Source organism: Dermacentor variabilis, unplaced genomic scaffold (assembly GCF_050947875.1).
Source record: "Dermacentor variabilis isolate Ectoservices unplaced genomic scaffold, ASM5094787v1 scaffold_15, whole genome shotgun sequence".
In the NCBI taxonomy this organism is placed as follows: Eukaryota; Metazoa; Arthropoda; class Arachnida; order Ixodida; family Ixodidae; genus Dermacentor; species Dermacentor variabilis.
This window is the reverse complement of record NW_027460313.1, coordinates 712,428-732,376: the sequence shown is the minus strand read 5'-3', so window position 1 is coordinate 732,376 and position 19,949 is coordinate 712,428. Positions and strand designations below refer to the sequence as shown.

Genomic DNA, 19,949 nt, shown 5'->3' with positions numbered 1-19,949 from the left:
TTGTATTTGTAGCTTTGCGACACAAAATTGCCGTGTGACTGACCACTCAAGGCACTTTATGTGTATTCGCAGGCTTCTTTCTTAGAAAAACACTTTTATGTAGCACACAATAAGCAACAGGAAGCTGAATCTGGAGGCTTTCATGCTGCTCTACAACTTTCTCATTGACACTTTCTATATATAATTATTTGAGAAGTTAATAACTAATTAAGAGTAATTATGTAGTTAGGCAGAATGGAAAAAAATAATCTGAGTAGCTCCAAGCGACGGCAAACAACATTACCTTGGTTCTGTCTAGTTACATAGCATTTACACATTTCTAAATCTTGGTGCATGATAGTTGGGACACCCTGTAAATCCAGGGTGTCTACCAACTGAGAAAACCGGGAATTCTCAGGGATTTTGAATAGTCTGGAGATACTCAGGAAAAACTCGGGGAATTTGTGCTTCTATCAGGGAAAATTAGCTGCAATTTGATTGAAAGGGAACGAAAGTCGCGCTAATGCTGGCTGAGGTACCAGAGAGGAATCGTAACGAAACGTCTTTGACGTTGCGTCGTCGGCTGGAGGAGTTGCCAGTATACAGTCAAGACCGATTTTCCGGATGCCCGATTTTTAGGCACATGCTCAATAATTCGGACGGCTTCGCGGCACCACCATGTACCCTATACGCGTAGTGCGCGCCAATAGACGTGCCACTGGTGGCAGCCTTTGGCAGTGCACTCGGGAAAGGAGCCGCCGGCATGCCGTAGTTTCCTGCGTCGTTGATTGTGCTTGTCTGTCTTATTCACATTTTCAAGGTAAAATAAGCAACACCCTTCGCATGTGTGGGGTGGCGAAAGCTTCAAGAAATGTCGAAGAAGAATTGTTGCTCAGTGGGGTGCTGAAATACCGGCAAAAACAGCCGGCGATACAGTTCGAACCATTCCCCGCAAAGCCTCATCAGAGGGAGCAACGGTAGCGATAGATCGCAGCCATTTGGCAGGAAATTTCCAGTTCTCATCAAAGGTTTCTTTTGTCGTGTCGGTGTTTTTTCCAGTCGATCATATTTAGACAGGTAAGCGACAAAGTTCGTCTGCAGTGCAGTGCGGTTCAAAGGCATTTCGCTAAAGTTCTGAATGCCGTTTGCCACTTCTACCATTTGCCACTTCTTTACCGTGTTGCGATAGCCAGGCAGTACGACTGCACGAATGCATCATGTTGTATATTAAAGCTACTGAAGCTTGGCCGAACTGAAATTGTTGGTTTTATGTGGCCTGGTAAGTCCTCGCACCAGGTGTGATGCATTTCATGTTCTTGCATCTATTTTATGCGTGGCTTCGTGCATGTTGAACTGCTGCTAGTTGGTTCATGTATTACTGTTGATATTTTTTTTGAGGTGCGAGGGTTTCACCCTGCCTCGTTTGTAAAGGGTCTAAGTCATGCCATGTCTTATCGGAATGATACCAGGCAAGTGCTTCTTTAACAGCTTTATTCTTGTCGCCCGAGGGCATCTTAGTTATTCTGTTTCCCTGTGAAGTGTGTTAAGAAAATAGGTAGTTCAAGGTGAGAATTGCTAATAGTTGCTGCATGCGGTATTTCCGTTCCATGTTCGCTGAAATTTTTGTGTCACAATTGGGAAATAATCACACCTTGATGCTGTCCAAGCAGATTTACCATGCCGAGTGATTTGTTTGTTTCACAGCGTAGTCCCTTCTTGCATGTGAATTTTGTGCTAAACCGAATTCTTTCTTATGCTTACGCCGCAGAGGACTAAACCCGGCCTTGCCGCCAGCGCCGATCTACTTTGGCTCGCGTTGCTCTGCCTTTGAATATATCAGGTGGCATTTCTGTCAACTAACATTCGAGAAAAAGAACTACTGAAAAGTTCGTCAGACTTTAGCTTTGTACATTTCCAAGCAGCTACCTTGGGGAATTTAAAATTGCGAAAACTGCAGCGTTAACGGCACTTCATCGGCTTATGCAGAAGAATTGCATTGGCGGTACAGCACTAACTCGCGCTGTTATTAACCTGTGCGTTTGGTGACTTCGTTGACTAGTGTACGCATTTACATCAATAAATTCGCAATTACTCTTCTTGAGGCAACGTTGACAGCACTTATTCGGCGATGTCACATGTATTCATTGGCAATAAGGTCCCAAAAACATGTGCAGACATTGCACCGTACGGATTTGTTTGGGATATAAGTCTGCACTAACGACGTGTGCCTATTATTGAGAAACAGAAGCAGTATTACGGCAAGGGTAGAATTAAAGAAAGATGATGGAAACATCGCACTGCTCAACAAAACCTAGCGGCTAGATAACATGAGCTCCACTTCATGTAAATGGGGTTCATTGCGTTTGTCTGCGGGACGCACCTTGCACGTATGTGGACCAGGTTGTCCCAAACACCAGTAACTTCGTGATCATGCCCGCTCCCACAGAGGCCAGCGTCTTCCCTGCACCTGTCACCGTAGAAGAAGCAGTCTGGCAGTCAAACAAAGGAGAAATCGCAGCTGGGAACTTCAGCCATGCTTGCAACAAAGGGTTGTCGTCTGCTGTTGCTTCCGAGTGTACTGTTGGAAGCGCCCACTAGGTGGCTATCAGTGGCGCCTGTGTAGGCGGTGTACTACGTGCACAGAGTCGGTGTATAAGAACTGAAATTTCGGACGGAAGAACCCTCCGTCGTCAGATTTTCCGGACGTTTTGCTGTGACTGCAGGTCCAAAATGGCATTAACCCTTTGAGGTTAAATTTTTTTTGCCATATGCGACCGCCCTGGGTCGATTTTTTTATTGCAGATTCCAGTTCTTCTTAGGGATAATTTTTCTAGGGTGACCGTAGAGTGATAAAAAATATTTTGCGTTGATATATATGTACTCTTCATTCATGGATAACAACAATAAAAAAAGGAAATATACTTATAAGAATTGAAAATTTGATGCATTGTTACACACATAGTTCAAGGCTTTGAAAATGCGCACACGAGAATATTTCTGAAAGACTCAAATGTTCCTGCTCTTACACTAATAGTATGTAGATCCATAGCGTAATCGAACTGCGTAGGTGCGCACACTCAAGAAAACTGTGTGGTTGTGTGCCCGTCAAAAAAGCAAAACGTGTGACAAACTTCAGCTAATCTTCATCTTTCGCCAACTAGAGGCAATTAGTTCTCGGGAGTGTCAAAAAAAAAAAAAAAAAAGCAACAGAAGCGCTTGCACGGTGGCATCCTTCCTATGCGCACCCCTGTGAGCACTAAACGAGCAAGAAACAAGTGGTCGCCCTTTGAGCAATTAGTAACGAGATAGCCATCAGTTCTCAAGCGCAAGAAGCCGAAACTGCCCGCCGAACAAAAACCAAACCGCAACCCACCCGTGCGGCCGCCACTGCGCGAGTGGTAGTATATAGACGCGCAGGAGCAAACTAGCTCTAAAACAAACCATGCAACGAAAACCGAGAGAGGGAGGCGCAAGAAAAAAATTCCCTGTATTCCCACATAGTAGAGCACATGACAGAAAATAAAAAGTTAGGAAATTGGCGTGCTTTTTAAATGTACAGACAGCGCCGTAAGTAAACGGCATCGACCATTTTTGGACTTGTTCACGGCGCCGCATATTTACGTCATTGACCCTCAAAGGGTTAAAGCCACCTCTGCTGTCATTTTGTTTATCTCGCCGCCTCGAACCGGCGCTCTCGCACGCAGATCCGCTGGCAACTGTAGCCACCGCCACGGCAACGCTAGGCTAAGCTACTTCGACATTTGCTATTAAGTTTCTTGCCGTTCAATGCCGCGTACCGCCACTTTTTTGAGGGAGCTTGAGCTCAAAAAGGAAAGTGTTGGCTGATGCAGAGATGCAGGTGCCCCTCATCCAAACCAAAATAAACCCTTTAAAGCAGTGAAGTGCAACACTGCGGCGATGTGCGCAGGCTGAGAGTATGTCAGGACAGTTGAGGTTGACTTTCCATTTGCGCAGAAGAACTCTCACTTGTGACAAAGTTCGGGCATCACACCAATGAGCTTGCTATCAGTTGATATGAATAGCTCATATTCGAAAATATTTGCTTCTGTAAGCATCTCTTTTCATTCGTATTTGAAAATGTTGACTCGATTTGCAATGGGCTTACCATCTTTTTTAAAGATATTTTATTTGCGGTGTATTTTACTAACCCCTCGCTTCTGTTTTCTTTTGAATAAAATGAACACTACTCCTTAGCATTCAAACTGGATTAAGTGCTCTTTTTTAAATTTTTAAATTTAAATTTTAAATTTAAATTTTAAATTTTAAACAAAGTTCTATGTCACTCGGAGAATATTGCAAAGGCACTCAGGGAAAAACCGGGAAAACATGGGGAATTTGGAAATGTCAACTTGGTAGACGCCCTGAGATCAAAAAACAATATTACAATTTTCATAATCATGTCGTGCATGCTATTGGTGGCTATGGCTGCTTTAAAGTGATTCTTTCAGTAAGGTGCAAGCAGTTTTGAAGTTAAACTATTTTGCAGCAAGGGCATGCGCCCTCGAAAATAAGCAAAAGGTCAAGTTATGTTCACTATTCAGATGTTTAACTAAGAAGCTGTAGAAAAAGGAAATGGGACACAACACCTAATGAACAATGCAAAATTTCAAAATCTCCATGGAACAAGAAACCAGTTTTTGAATATGCAGTAGAAAGCCACCAGCTTATGTGGAGTACACCCTTGCTATGCACTCCAAGTGAAGTAGTTGTTACTGGAATGCTTGGGCCCCATATGAACGTAACAATGAACAACTTTCAGCAGAAGATTAACACCACTAAATGAATTGGGCTTTGACGATTCTCGATCTAAAATCCTCAACAACTTTTTCTGGCCTTTGATGTGTTGAGCTCATTCTGTAGTCTCAAAAGCCGGCTCTTGGAAAGCAAACTCACAGCCACAATTTCTCTAAAAGCCACATCAGCTTAAGTCTCAACATAGGGTTGACCTGCAGATAAAGTGGATGATGTATGGCGAACATCATGAACACTCTTACATGCTAACCAGTGGGGTCACTCGCGCAGCCATGAAATTATGTGATGCAGACACATGATATATTGAAGCTGGTCTCGGGAAGTGTTTCATGCTTCCAAGGCTTCTTCTCCAGTTGTGAAAGCTGTCTCCACTACACAAATAATATGTTAGCCATTTGCAAGAAACCAGCAGTATTTTGGCTCCTAGGTTGCTTCATGCAAATCTACTATGCCACAGTACTTGCTTTGCCCAGTACCAGCCACTTTAAAATGCATTGTGTTCAGAGCCCTTGCCCTGTTTTTCTGCTTTGGAAACAGTTTACCATGTGTTCAGTTGGCGTCAAGAAAGGGGACACAAATCACTGTGCACCACTGATTTCTAGTATGTTTTGCTGGATGCCGCTCGCTGCGCCGGAAGCAGGTGATGTTGATGTCAAATTGCTGGTGTCTGAGACTCCACCATGTAAGATGGCTTGAAGGGCCCTTTAAATTTGACAGCCAGCACAAGGCCTAGTAGTTGCTCACGAGTTTGAAGGGCCTACCGTTACAGGTAAGGCCGGTATTTAGCATTAGCCAAAAGGATTGCAAGACATTGTTCATCGTCGCAAAATAATGATCTTCCATTTTAGAGAGAGACCTTCAAGCTTAGGCTATGAGCCTTGCAAGTCTGTCGCTTCTTTGGACTAAGACAGCGCCAATGCCTAAGCTACTTGCGTCGCTGTGGATGTTGGTTTTGGCATCTTCATCGAAATCTGCGAGTACCGGTGGCGATTACTAGCGTTGTTTCAGTTTTTCAAATGCTTAGACTTACGGCGTTTCTCACTACAACCTGGCAGCATGATATTGAACTCGAAGAGGCCGTCTGGCGTGATAAAGCCGATCTTCTCCTGCTCTCTCTCGCCGACTTCCATTCGCCAGTACCCACTCTAGAGATCCATCAACGAAAAATACCTTTTTCCGTAGCAGAGTTGGTCCAATGTGTCATCTATCCATGGAAGGGAGTGTATGCCCTTCTTTGTGACTTTGTTCGGAGGACGATAATTCACAGCAAAATTCACTGACGATTACGATGCTCTCTAATGCGAAATTTCAGCGCAGCTTTGTATGTGTTTTTATTTCGCGATATATTAGCTGGCGTGAACAATCTGTCTCGTACGGCACATTGCAAATGGAACGAAGTGTGGCTTGACTGCCTCACCAATCTGGAGATCACAACAGTCAGCGCGTGGGTGACACGTGGTCGCGATTCACAGCAGCCACCCCAATTCAGGCCGCTCGGATGACGCACGCTACTCTGTTGCCATCTAGTAGCTATCGTCGCTGCAATATGCTTCTCACCCTTTTGCCATATTCTCCTTCGCTTTCAGCCTCATAGTTCTGCTGCAGCCTCTTTTTCACTTTCCTCTTCACGTCTTTCATCGCTCGCTGCGCTGTGCATTCGCTCTTTCATTTTTCGCTGTGCTTGTTCACTCTTTTAGGCCGACACTCGTCGCAGGAACAGGCGCCTAAGAGCTGCACTCTAAAATACAGAGCTCCATCCTTCTTCACTAATACCACAGACGACGGCTAGGGCTCTCGACGGCTGGGTGATGTCATCTCTTCAAGTTCTTGCGTGGAAACTCAGTAGGGCCTCTGACGGAGTGGTTGCGCACATTGAGTTGTGCGATGGTTGGCATCTGGCGTTTGCAGAATCCTGGATCACGGGAAGCAGTCCTTGTGTTGATGCAGGAGAATTTTGAGCTGTTCTTGCTTATGCCTGAGAACACTGGGATTAATATTGAAAGCTGCTTCAGGAACACGGACTGTCATTGTAGGTTCAGCACAGTACGAGGAGATGGAACACATTACTGATTGATCTAGCTTCTTCCATGTATGCGATCTTCGTGTCCTTGTTCAGGTGCTTATGTTCTTGGCTAAAGGTCATCATCATTACTTTTGCTTTTCCTTGGTGTAATTCTACTATTCATCTTGCGACACCGATTTCATGTTCGAGCAGCAGTTGTTGGTCGCTCTAGAGATGCCTTTTGTGTCTGCCATGTCTTCTGCGTTGACAGAAATCACGCTAGTGCGAGGCGTGTTATGTCTCGACACCACCAAGGGTATTAATTTAACATTTGCCATGTGTCAAACCACCGCACCTCCTATCCAGACATCAACGTGCCGTGGACAACGACTAAGAGCGTTCACCCCACCATTACCTGGAAATTGGAAAAAAGAATGAACAGGAGGGAACCACGACAATGAATTGATAGGCACAGCTAATTAGATGAGTCAAATCACTACCCATCCCTCAGCACTTATCCAGCCATCAAGACAGCGTGTAAACTTGCTGTTTCAGGGTTCTACGAAAAGACCTCAGCCGCCCTTCACCTGGCAGATTGAGCGAAGAAGAAAGACGGCGTGTAAACCCGCTGTTTCGGGTTCCACGAAAGGCCCTCAGCCGCCCTTCACCTGGCAGACTGAGCGAAGAAGAAAGGAGGGGGGGGGGGGCAACGACGAACGAACTAGGTGCTGTCGGATGATTTCTTTTCACAGATCCCGAGCCAGTTTCTTGAGGCGGAGTTATTGTGGGTTATGGTAGGCATGGGTGTGGTATTACAACGGAGTCGACGATGGTGATTTGCTGCTGGACAGTCTTCAGATTCACTAGTCGACTTGCCTAGGGAAGACGACGGTATCAAAAGCAGAGACTTTTATAGAGTGAGAGCAGAGGGTCCTGATGTGAACTTAGACGATTAACTTGCTCCTGCATGGAGTGGGCTTCCGCATTGGAACCATGTAACTAAGCTAATAAACCCTTTTTCCTTCATTTTCTACAACCTGACGTAGTAGTCGATGGCTTGGGCTTGGTGAATTCAATTCCCAGAATGCCACCCTAGCCGCAACAGGCGGCATAGTGATATTACCTTCAAGCACGTGTAAGGTACGGTGACCCAGATAGCTCTCCGGCGGTATCTCTTGGTCATCGGGTAGTCTTATTGACTTGGACTTCAGCTCGATGATTGTGCTGCGTCGGTTTGAAAGTGCATACCGGGAATTACATCTCGTGAGAACTGCTGCAGGATGTGATTCTAGTCCGACAGTCATGAATGGTAATTCTTGCTGTGAAGGTTCCGCTCGGCGTTATTAGATGTCCTCCAGCTGTTGCTGTTTTAGGTTTGAGACTGGGCTAGTTAGTGTTCCATGCCGCTGTGAATTACAGCGCACACCAGTACAAGGACAAGCGCTTGCCTTTGTGATTTCTGGTCCTTGTTTCGGTGTGCACTGTAATTCAGTCACAAATTTTAGGGTAGCCCCACGCAGTCTTGACCTCTTCAAGTTGGCGTCAATTGATCCACTGATGATGGAATAGTTGGCTCTTGTGTCTACAAGAGGTGCTACTTTGTAGCCTTCAAAAAGCACGTCAAGTTCAGTGGTTCCTTCGTCTTGTAGGTAGGTCGCGGTGTTGGGTCACGGCTGCGTTGCATTGTCCTGCTGTTAAGTCGCGTCGTGAAGTCTTCTCTCGGTTACATTTTCGTTACTTACAATCTTCGGCTGCATGGCAGTGGTTTGTTGCCATGTTGTTGAGGTTGTTCCTGCGGCGTAAACGCTGCCGGAGGATGTTCGGCATTTCGGTGAACAGCAACCGCACCTTCATCGGTTGCTGCTTTTAGTTTTCAGTGTATGGGCTGGTGGACCACCCGCGGCTTAGACCAGTGTATGGTTGGCGCTGTGGCAACATATAAAATTCTGGAGACAGCAAATGGGAAGGTTGTTGAGGTCTCCACTGCTTTGCGGCGAGGCACTCTGCGATGTCACGAGGTCGTTTGCCTTGTTGTGGACACAGCACATTGACGGTGAAGCCTACTATCCCCTCTCGGTTGTAGAAGTAGCTGGCTTTTCTGCTGTGATATCTTAGCGGGAGGTAGTCTGGGGAGCGCCATATGTCCGTCTTCTTCGCATGTTGCCAATGGGCTGATGGCTGGCAACGGTATTGCAGCAAACAGGGCCCTGGCAGCGGGCTTGGCAGCAGAACTTGAAAGCTGCAATTACTGCGGTTCAGGAAGGCCTAACAACTACTGGATTTCTTCATGGAAGATGTCGGAGAATGAAATCATTTCAGGCTGCGACGCAGGTGCCATTTTGCGCAGTTCTTGGTGTGCAATTGTCCTGATGGTCTCTCGGAGATCATCGGAGGCTAGTGCTTAGATTCCGACTTCGGTTTGAGCACTTGGGGGGTTATATTGCCTAGTGCACATTTCTAGTGTCTTTTTATAGTCTTGTCCTCTGTCATAAATTCCGCAATAGTTTTGGGAGGGCTGCGGATCAGTCTGTAAAGACTTGTTTCATGCCGTGCATAAAAAATTGACCTTGTTTTCCTCTGTCATGCTGGCATCGGCATGGCGAAAAAGACATCATTTTTTTCGTGAGATGATATTGTTTTCATTGGGCAGCGGCACTCGGGATTGCAGTAGACGTTAGGTGCTCCCTTCAAACGATGCTCATAAACAACTTCAGGAAGTTGCTTCGAAACAGGTCTCATGTTGTTAGAGTGGTCTCCCGGTCCTCGAACAAAGTCTCGTGGCTTCCTCCAAGGAGAAGTATACATGGTGCAGCTTGTCCTCGGAGTTCCAGTTGTTCAATGTTGAAACCCTTTTGAAAGCTTCCAGCCAGCTTTATGGGTCTCCAAACAGTGATCTGCGGAAGGCCGGTGGCTCCCTGGGTTGTCGCACCACAATTGCCGCAGGTGACACCAGGGCCGTCATTGTGGCTGTCGACTGCATCATGATCTTTTTGGTCTTCTCGGGTAGAAGTATGTGCTTCGGAGGCAGGTTTTGGTAGTCTGCAGCTAGCTCGATAGTCCGGGGCGACGTTGGTGCTGTCTTCAGGGTTCAGGATTGATGGGCGTGTCCGGTACTTAACGCAAAAGCACCTCTATCAGGTGTGACGTGGTTGTGATGGTGAACCGCAGTAGCACAAAGCAAGTCACAGAACTAACTGTTTATTGGGCGCACCTTTGGGTTTATTGGGTCTAGCAAAGCAAGTAACTTTCAAAACTCTGAACACACTCGGTAATCGTCGAAATTGGATGTGCGAGTCAAGTGTGTTGCCTTTTCTACACGACGCATAGAAAGTTACAGAGTAATCACTGGTGCCCACGGGCCTTACAGAAAGTAGTACACAATTTGTGTTGTGCATATAATCTGATTACACAACGCTCGATGACAAAGACAATGGATAGAACCTGCGATAACATTCGAAAAGTTTCCGATACAGAAAGGCGTGTCTTGCACTGAGCTATACCTTCTAATATTTGTTAGCCAGCGAAATGAGGTCATCAAAACAGACAAACAAGTGTGCTTGTCAGTATGTTGTCTAGGGGAATACATAATATTTGCAAATAATTCTTTAGTAGCAGAAAAACAATTTTTGTTTGGGACTTATCTCCTGTTAGGCTTGTCTGAAATGATTTTCTCATCACAGCTTGTGTAATGAAACCTTTTGCATGTGTTGGTGGTGTGACACCATAGCAAATTGGGTGAGTAACCATGTACACATACACAGGAACTGAGCCAAGACAAAATAGAACAGCTCTATAATACATTTCTTTCTGTATCCTTTGTGCATGTCTGTTTGTGGCTCTGAACTGCATACAGTGCAGCTTGTGCTGCAGTCGGAAAGACACAATCACCATTTATTTGCATGTACTTTCATTGTAGCCATGCAAACACAATGACGCCCTTCTCGAATGCTAGTTTTTGGTGGGGTTTGTAGGCAGCTGTGTGACTTGAGTGAGCATGTGCTTTGAAAACAGTGAGGCAGGACACGATTTTAATGGAAGGGTAGTGCGAGCTTCTTGGGGACCAAACTTTGTGGGACATGCCATGGATGCAGTGTTTCTGATACCATGCTTTGTTTCTTGAATCAGTTGTGATTCTAGTCTGACATGCATGAATCGTGAAAGCACGCTGTATGTGCTCGTCATATTTACAGAGCTGTGCATCGCTTGCGACACTGCGCTGCCCATGGATGAGACCAGTAGTCAGCACCCCATGGTGGAAGGAGCCATCTGCAGAGGCTGTCGAGTAGAGCTTCTCGAGACCCTGTTTGCTATTGCACCGGATGGTACCAGTGTAGGTGGTTCTTGCGCTTGTGATGCGTTTAAGCTTTTATCATAAAGTGCTTGCGTGTTTGTTTGTGGAGGCTCTTGAACTCATTTTTTACTTATCTTTTGAGCAACAATTGCTCCGAGAACTGTGGAAAATTGCGGTTGTCATTCCCGTGCATGCTTTGAGATATTTGGAAGGTAGACAACTACAGACTGGTATCGTTGCTCTTTCTGTTCTTTGACATTGTTCAGGGTGTTTTAAGGAATCGTTTGTGCTTTCATTTGAACAGCAAAATTTTACTGCAACTACATTAATTTATGCGTGGGCGATCTGCAGAAAGTAACCACGTGTGTTTTCTATATGATATTGCACGGTTATTGAGCGCGGAGGTCAAGTACCTATGTTTGATTATTCAAAAGCTTTTGATTTAGTGTGCTATGAGACTTGTCTTCATGTCTCCATGCAAAGTTTTCCAGTATGTATAAGACTGTAGTTCAACATGTACAGGTCGTTCCACTTGGGTAAAAATTTAAAAATTTGCAAATGCTACGTAGGTGGCCAGATACAGGCAAAGTGCCTCTAGTGGCCAGTCGCATGGCAATTTTGTATTTATTTGCAGGCATGTTTCATGCTTGGAAAAACACTTTTATGTGGCACGTATTGAGCAACGGAAAGCTGTATCAGGAGTTTTTGATGCTCTTCTATGATTTTCTCACTGACACTTTTCATCAAATAAGAATTGAGTTGAATAAATAATTAAGACTATCTAATTAGGTGGACTGCAAAAATAGTCTATCTCCAAGTGACGGCAACCAACATTACCTTGGTGCTTTCCAGCTACTTAGCATTTGCATATTTTTAAAGTTTTTCCTATGCTAAGTGAAACAACCTGTATATAAGTTAAATATGTATGGTGTGAGTGATGCTCTTAGTTTGTTCTTTAAGGAATGATGCCTGCCACAAAACTTCTGTAGGGCAACGAGAAAAATGCACATAATTACTCTATTTTATAGAGCACAATTTTCTAAGCAATTTGCTGTTATATAATGTTTAAAAACTTTTAACAATTATTTTATATAAAAATTTTTAACATTTATGGATCCAGAATTCATAACATAAATTTAGCTCACCACAACAAAATTTTTGGCAGTCGCATAAGGCAAATCAGTGCAACAAACCGAAACTAGCGAGATCGGAAGAATCCTGGGAGTGCAATGTTGAATCAACAAGAAAAGAATTCTGTTCTTATAGGTATGTATTGCTATAAAACCGAGTCATATCAGATGTTGTCATACAATGTTATTTTCGGAGTTTCATTGCACAGCCAAATGTGAAAGAAAGAAGTGCCCAATGTTTCTTTAAAAGATGTTTTTGAGAAAGAAGTTTGCTCGTTGGCATATGAAAAAAATTCCAAAAATTTAGTTGACAGTATCAACAGAAAAGATTTGAAACACCTGCAGTGCACACAAAAATCCTTCAGGAGAAATAAAATTCGCCATATTTGTAGCTGGTCTTGATTCTTGCTTTTGCCCATGATGCACCTCGTGTATCTTTTTCTGGCTTGTTTTGCAGCATCAGTACAGTAACCTTTCACATTGAGCAGGTGGTGAACTGTGAGACAAGCTTTTATTGTGTAGAAGCCAGAATATATTCCAAGTGATTTTATCGTATCAAGCATGCCTCTTTTGACATTGCTGAAATGACAGGGAGTGTCAGCTACAGCAAACAGTAGTGTCTGAAAGCTTACGTAGGTGTCCTTGGTTGCCCTTCGCCAATTCATACCATTGAAACAGCCATTCAGTGCTAAACAACGTTTGACAGAGTGCCAAGATCTGATTGTTTCCTTCCAATGTAGAGCTTTATTCTAGAATACCGTAGCCACCATCTGAGTTCGTCACCAAATTTGAATGCTCTTGCTAAAGCACTCATGTTGGCGATCCTTTCGCTGGCTGTTACTTTCGTGTATTGATTCCCGGCTTTGCCTTGCCTTTACACTATGAACTTCACCTTACTCTATCTATCTACTAGTATAAACGAGAAAAGCACAGTTTACAAACATGACAAAGAAAGGCAATCCACTGTTTATTGAATGAGTGAAACGCTTATTAGTGTATACATGTCAGTTCGAGTGCATGCCCTATGTGAGAGCTTATCTTTATCACAGATGACAACAAGTTGCAAATAGTTTCGAGCCCTTATTACTGGTTTCACTTGAATATTAGTGTTAAAATATAACAAAATACTTCACATTTCTAGCATTTTCATGCTACACATGAAACCCATACCTTCAGTTCACAGACACCGAGTGACAGGTTACAAGTGTCACTATGGCTTATACAAAGAGACAGTGCAGGAACTTCATTTTTGCTGAAATGTTCTCTTATGAATTGCACATGTAATTAGGCAAAATACAAAAATTTTTCTTTTTGAAAAAAATATTGTTTTCCAACTTGGCGTCATAGCTTGAGGTTTTATGTTGGATAAGAATGGTGAAGGCGAACTTTTCGACACTATTTAATTGCATTGCCATCTATATAATCAAAGGATGCGCTGAAATTCTTGTTCCTTTTTTGACCAACGTGCTTCATCTTTCTTTGTGAAGTGGACTTTCGTTGAAAAATGCATGCTAATGCTTCTTGTTTGCCTACTGAGTACCATCTTTCTGCGGGAGTTGATGTGTGGGATGCAGTAGCCACTGTAAATAATTTATTTCCGCATTTTTGTTGAAGGACATCTGAAGCATCAGCCAACTATAGGTAGGTGCGCTTGAAGCATGCGCACTACAGGACATGAAGCAAGCACTTCCTTAATAGACTGGAAGTTGTATTCATTATCCTGATTCCAGAGAAAATCTTGTCCTTGCCTTAGGAGTCTCCTTAGTGGTTCTACCATGTCAGCGTATCACGGGATAAATTTTGTGTAACATACCTTGAGGCCCAGAAATGAATGCAGCACTTTAATGATATCCTTGATTTTGTTTTCCATCAGCTAAATGCTGTTCGCAGAAATGTTATGTATGAGGAAAGTGAGTGAATACACACTTATGGTTCAACTGCATGCCTGCATTACATATTTTGGAAAGGACCATTTGCAAATTTCTATCCTGGTCATGGATATCCCACACATGGATATCACCAAGGTAACATATACACCAGGGCAGTCTTACAACAGATAACATAATCTGCTGAAAAGCGGATGATGCAGATGCCAAATGAAAAAGACCGTCATGTGTAATAAAAGTAGTGAGCTCACGGGTTTTCTGTGATAACAGAGCCTGGTGATATGCAGATCGCAAGTCCAACTTACTGAATACAGTTGCATCAGCAAGTTGATGCAAAAGTTCATCAACTCTGGGTAGTGGAAAAGCATTGACCACTATGACATTGTGGAGTCCCCGGAGATCGATGCACAATCCAATCGAGTTGTCCTTTCTCTGAGCCACGATGACTGCAGGGATCCACTCGGGTGCTGAGGCAGGTCCGATGATGTCAGCTAATTCCAGACGATGCAGTTCGGCTGAAACTTGCTTAAGGAATACCAGGGGTAGAGGCCGTAGTTTCGCTGATAGCGCTTCCACAGAAGGTCACAGACAAACTTCATGGATGAAGCCTTTTACAAGTGCCAGTCGTCCTCAGAACAGACGAGAGTACTCTTCTGGAACTTTGTGTAGAAGAGACGATGACACCTGGATCAGCCGGAATTTCTGACATTGGCTGATAACTGAGTGAAGATTCCTGTATAGTAATGCCGAGGGCTTGGATGGCATCTAGGCCCAGAACAGAAGTGCCCTGGTTCGTGACGTGGAATGTAATCCTTGCAGGCATATTCCGGTATTTGACTAGCACGGAGAACTGTCTTGAATGCATTATTTGTTGCTGTAAGTAGTCCTGAAGTTGGATGCTGGAAGCAGACAATGGAAAAAAATGACAACCATTCCACTCTGTGAAGATGGAATGGCATTGAAAGCTGACGACAGTCATACAAAAAGTCTCAAACGAAAAGCAAAGTGCCTTGCCTGCCATTCCATCTTCACAGAGTAGAATGTTTGTAATTTTTTGCGTTGCGAGTCTGGCGTTGTTGCTCGTTCGGAGGTTCCAGGGCTCTCTATATTCGTTTTCGTTCAGCATCGCGGGAACGTTCTTCATCGGTGATCGTTTCGCGCCGGTGCCGTTTACATTCTCATTGCTGTTCCCTCCGGCGCTCCGCGTACGCATGTTCTTCGGGTGTACGAAGTACAGTCGAACCTCGATATAACGAACCTCAATTTAACGAAATTATTTAACGAAATGCACTTTTTATTTTTCCTAATCTCTGCCCCATTGAAAACCATGTATATTTTTTTTTGCGATTTAACGAGGTCACTTTATACTGTACTTCCAATTTAACGAAATCCTCGCACATCACACGCACGTACCAGGAGCCTCCTTGACAGGCAGAGGAAAACCGGGCATACAGCGATTTGCATGCGCCCTTTAATGCTCAAATTTTCCTGGCGCGCTTCAATACGTGGAGCAGAACGTGCCGCTGCGCAATCTATCGTGTACGTATGAAACCCGCAGCGGACGCGCTCATGTAGTGCTAGCCGGAGTGCTTCAGAAGTACCGGAACGCGTCACGCTATGACGTCACTGGCCTGTTGGAACGGGAAGGCATCAACCGGAAGTAAGTTTACCAACAGCGGTCGTTGGGCACGTTTTCTCAGTTGGTTACCGTATTTACACGATTCTAAGTCGACCACTTTTTTAAAATTTGAAAGTCTGAAGTTGGGAGGTATCACGCTCTTGGTTTTGTTATTAGTTCCAGGGTTTATTGGCTATCTTTGTAATTTTGCTATTTGCAAGGTGCCATACGCCAGGAGTGTTCCAAGAACCTGCATCTTTATTTGGACTGCTCAAACATGGGAACCTCCACTTAACGAAACTCGTGATGTAACGAAATTTTTGGCTGCAAATTGGACTTCGTTATATTGAGGTTCGACTGTATACGTGTCTGCCACATCGACAACGAGCTGTTTTTATCGCCAATACCTCTCCTGCTTATACACTGCGATAACCTTGACGTCCTGTTATCGTTCACAGCGAGCGTTCTAATCTGTTCTGCATTTTAACATCTGCGCCGTCGTACTGCACCCGTATGGGTCACTAAGTCGGTTCCTGTTGCCGGACGCCGAAAAAACTACGGAAGGTTAGTCATATACATTCCTGCCAACCCTCCCGATTCGCCCGAGAGACGCCCAATTTTTTACTTAACTTTCCGATTGTATGATCACTGTCTTATATCTCCCAAAAATTGGTCTCTGTTCGCGCAATAATGGTTTTTGCGAAACCGGCACCGCGGAATCTACAGCCACATCGTAATCGTCAGCATCACCAAGAATCGCTATACTAGCGCCATCGGTATCATCCACTAAGCAGCCGACTACGGTGCCTAGTAAGCCGACCAAAGCCAAAGCCAATGTAGCTCTTGCTTTTCATGCATGCCATCCTCCATAGTGCATTTTTACTGCTGCTTGTGTTTATGATTAGTGTTGGCTAGGCCATGTGTGTGCGATGCACCATGTAAAGTTAGAAACCTCGTGGGCTTGATGCCATGGCGCTATCAGAGCCCAAGAAAAGGTATTTGCAGAATTTTTTGCGATCTTACACTTCTGAATTTCCATGCTTTTTGACATCAAGAAAAGGAGAACATTTTGCATTTTGTACAACGTGTGGATGCGACGTCAGCGTGCCTCACAGTGGCAAAGGCGACTTCAAACTGCACGTTTCTACGGCGAAGCATCAAAGCTATGTTCGCACTGCTGAGCAGCAAGACAACATAGTTAACTTTCTCCGGAAACTCTGCGACGACAGTGTCATACGTGTGGAGTGCCTGTTTACGGGATTCCTCGCCGAACACAACCTACCCCTTAGTGTCAATGACCACGTTGGGCTTCTTCTACAGAAAATGTTTCCGAAATGCGACGAGCCGAAGTGCTATAGATGTGGACGCAACTCTGAAACGCAACTCTGAAGAATGCGGAGGTGACCAACTTGAAATTTATTTCACAGGCATTGCTTTCGAGTCTTCGTTTCTTTATTCTGAGTTTCCCTCAGCTGCTGCCCCGAGATTCCAATGAATTCTCTGAAGACGCTTTATATGCTCTCGAAGCTGAGTTTGCCGCTCTACAGGCCTACAGTCTTCCAGAGGACATTCTGAATGAAGAAAGGTGGGATGTGCAGTGGTCTATGGTTTGAAAAATGAAAAACACTGATGGAAAACATGTTTCACCGAGTTGCTAAGGTGATGCTGGTTTTACTCGTGATACCGCATAGCTACGCAGTGTGAGAGTATTCTTAGCACGGCGCGAAAAACTAGGACTGAATTCCGCTCATCAATGTGCAACACAACCCTCCAACACCTGCTGCTAGTGAAGGGCCGTCAGTCTGGACCATGTTTTGAGCAAAGCTACTGCAACAAATTTTTGGAGTGAGCAAAGTCTGCTACTGCAAGGTCCTTGCAAAAGGACTCGCCGAACACTGCCTGAAAGTTTGAACATTGAACGAAAGTTGAAAGTTTGAAAGCCGCAGAAGAGATACTGACCCTCAAAAGCCAGATTGGCTACCAAAACTGCTTTTTACCTCTCACCCTTTAATGACTCGCCTCCCGCCACCAGTGAAACGTCTGGAACGCATGCTTCCACGTTTGCCAGCGTATTTCAGGTGCACCAGGTGAAGCAAGGAATGGCGGCGGCGGCGCGCAGACACCATGGCGGGAATTGCGGTGGGGAAGACCGATGTGAGGGTTAAGGACGTTCTTTACTGGTTTGTGTGTTTTGGGACGAGAAAGAACACGAAAAAGCATAAGGAGGCAAAAAAGAATTTTAAATTTATTTTTCACATGAACGATGAGCAAAGACGCAATGCTCAGGCAAGGAAAAGACAGGGTGATGAAAATAGTAACACACGAACATTCGTTGCACCTAGACTTAAAAAAATTGTAAACGTTGTCTCACAATATCGGTGGACGTGACAGCTTACTGGTCGTTGCATGCTACGGTTGTCGAGGTGAGCCAAGGCAGAGGTGACACTGTTACTACGGCTGGCACTTTCGCCTGCACATGGCTGTGCTACCATACACGGCGCCTGCCTATGTTGAGGACAGCACTCCGGTGACCAGCCGCAACTCATGAGGACCGTGACCCACGCAGACAGCGCTTCGGTAGGCCTTGACCAAGACACAGCCCTCATCGACTGCGCCCTGGCAGGAGCTGCTCAGCAGGCCTCGTCCCGGAACAGGCCTCCGCATCTAGCGCAGGTGGACACATTCTGGTTGAACGGCCACAGCAGGAATGACGGCGGGAGCTCTTCTTCCCAAGCAGCGCACTTGTCTGGTGGGCCCCGAGGCTTTTTTGCTCGAGCTCATCTGCACATTCCCCACATAGCAATTACTTTCTCTCTTGTACCTACATATCCTGTGCCACCGGCCCTCAGCTCGTCGTCTTCGCTTCGGGTTGCGTTTTCTTCAATCTCCCAAATCCACTGAGTCCACAAATCGTGGCGTACATGCAAGAAAGAAAAATGTAAGAAGGACTATTTTGTACTTTCCCTACAATGTCCTCCCGCGCAAGAAAGTTGTTTAAAAGAAAAGTTTTAGACAAGTGCACGGATGGAGGACATACACAAATGACATGCGGCATAAAGTACACTGGTCACAGGTGTCTGTCGAGTTTTATGAAAATACGACGTAACCAGAAAGAGGAATTGCACACATGAGTTCATTTGTAAACGGTAAAATGAACGATGAGAACTCCAGAAGTGAAACACGGCCGACGTAGTCAACACCTGTGTTTTTGGCGCCCTTAATGTATTCAGCCACGAAGTCGTACAAGTGACTCCTATAGAACATTCAGCTATTCATGTTTGGCAGAGTTTATTTAGGCAAGGGGCTGGTAGTGACTTTCCAGCTCGAAACACTTGCAGAAGAGATACATGTGAAACTTTTGAATAGCCCACCCAAGAGCCAGGGCTTCTCTCTCGATAGTTAAGTAGCGTGTTTCCCGTGTGAGGAGTTCGGCTGGCATAGGCTACTGAGTGTAGCGCCCTGTCGTGACGCTGCAGTAAGGCGGCACAAATACTGGGCAGCATCGAGCATGGCGAACCATCAACAAGCATGTGCATTTATAAGCCATTCTGCTTCACGCAGATGTGCATTATTGGTCTGGCTGCATCAATTCTGTCAAGCCACCAATGCGGGACTGCACAAGCCACATCTATCGACCTGTGCAGTCCTTATATTTATCTTGATATCTGTAAAATAAGTGCATAGTTGTTCAAGTGAACACTTGTAATTGTTATAAGTGTAATAGTAGACGATTGGTAGCGTTAGAAAAAAAGTACTTCTGACCGGGATTCGAAGCATTGACCACAAGGAATGTAAGCATTCCGTGGCGAGTATCCCAGCAAAATCTGTCCATCCCTTGACTCCTTATAGCTGCAAAAAATGCTTAATTGGTCAAGGAAACACACATAATCATTATAATAGTGTAATAGTAAATGATTGGTAGCATTAAAAAATACTGACTGCAATTAAAATTATGGACTGCAGCAAATATAAGCATTGTTTGGCAAGAACCCTATCAAAATCTGAACTTCCCTTGACTCCTTACATCTGCAAAATAAATGCATAATTGGTCAAGTTAACAGATGTAATCATTATAATAGCGAAATAGTAGATGATTGGTAGCATTAGAAAAAATACTTCTAACTGGGATTCGAAGTATGGACTGCAGCGAACGTAAGCTTGTTTACAGGCGAGTATCCCAGCAAAATCTGTCCGTCCCTTAACTCCATATATCTGCAAGATATATTCATAATTTGTGAAGTTAACACACAAAATCGTTATAGTAGTGGAA

General features: G+C 44.6%; 1 protein-coding gene across 4 annotated transcripts in view; it reads left to right on the top strand.

The window, feature by feature from the left end:
- The window catches only part of LOC142568011 (DNA (cytosine-5)-methyltransferase 3C-like), a 394,257-nt gene that overhangs the window by 96,792 nt on the left and 277,516 nt on the right, over positions 1–19,949 (top strand). For all 4 annotated transcript variants that reach the window (XM_075678102.1, XM_075678101.1, XM_075678103.1 and 1 more), the window contains one exon: positions 10,945–11,084. In XM_075678102.1, the coding sequence (XP_075534217.1) occupies positions 10,945–11,084 (140 nt within the window). The remainder of the gene's footprint in view (positions 1–10,944; positions 11,085–19,949) is intronic.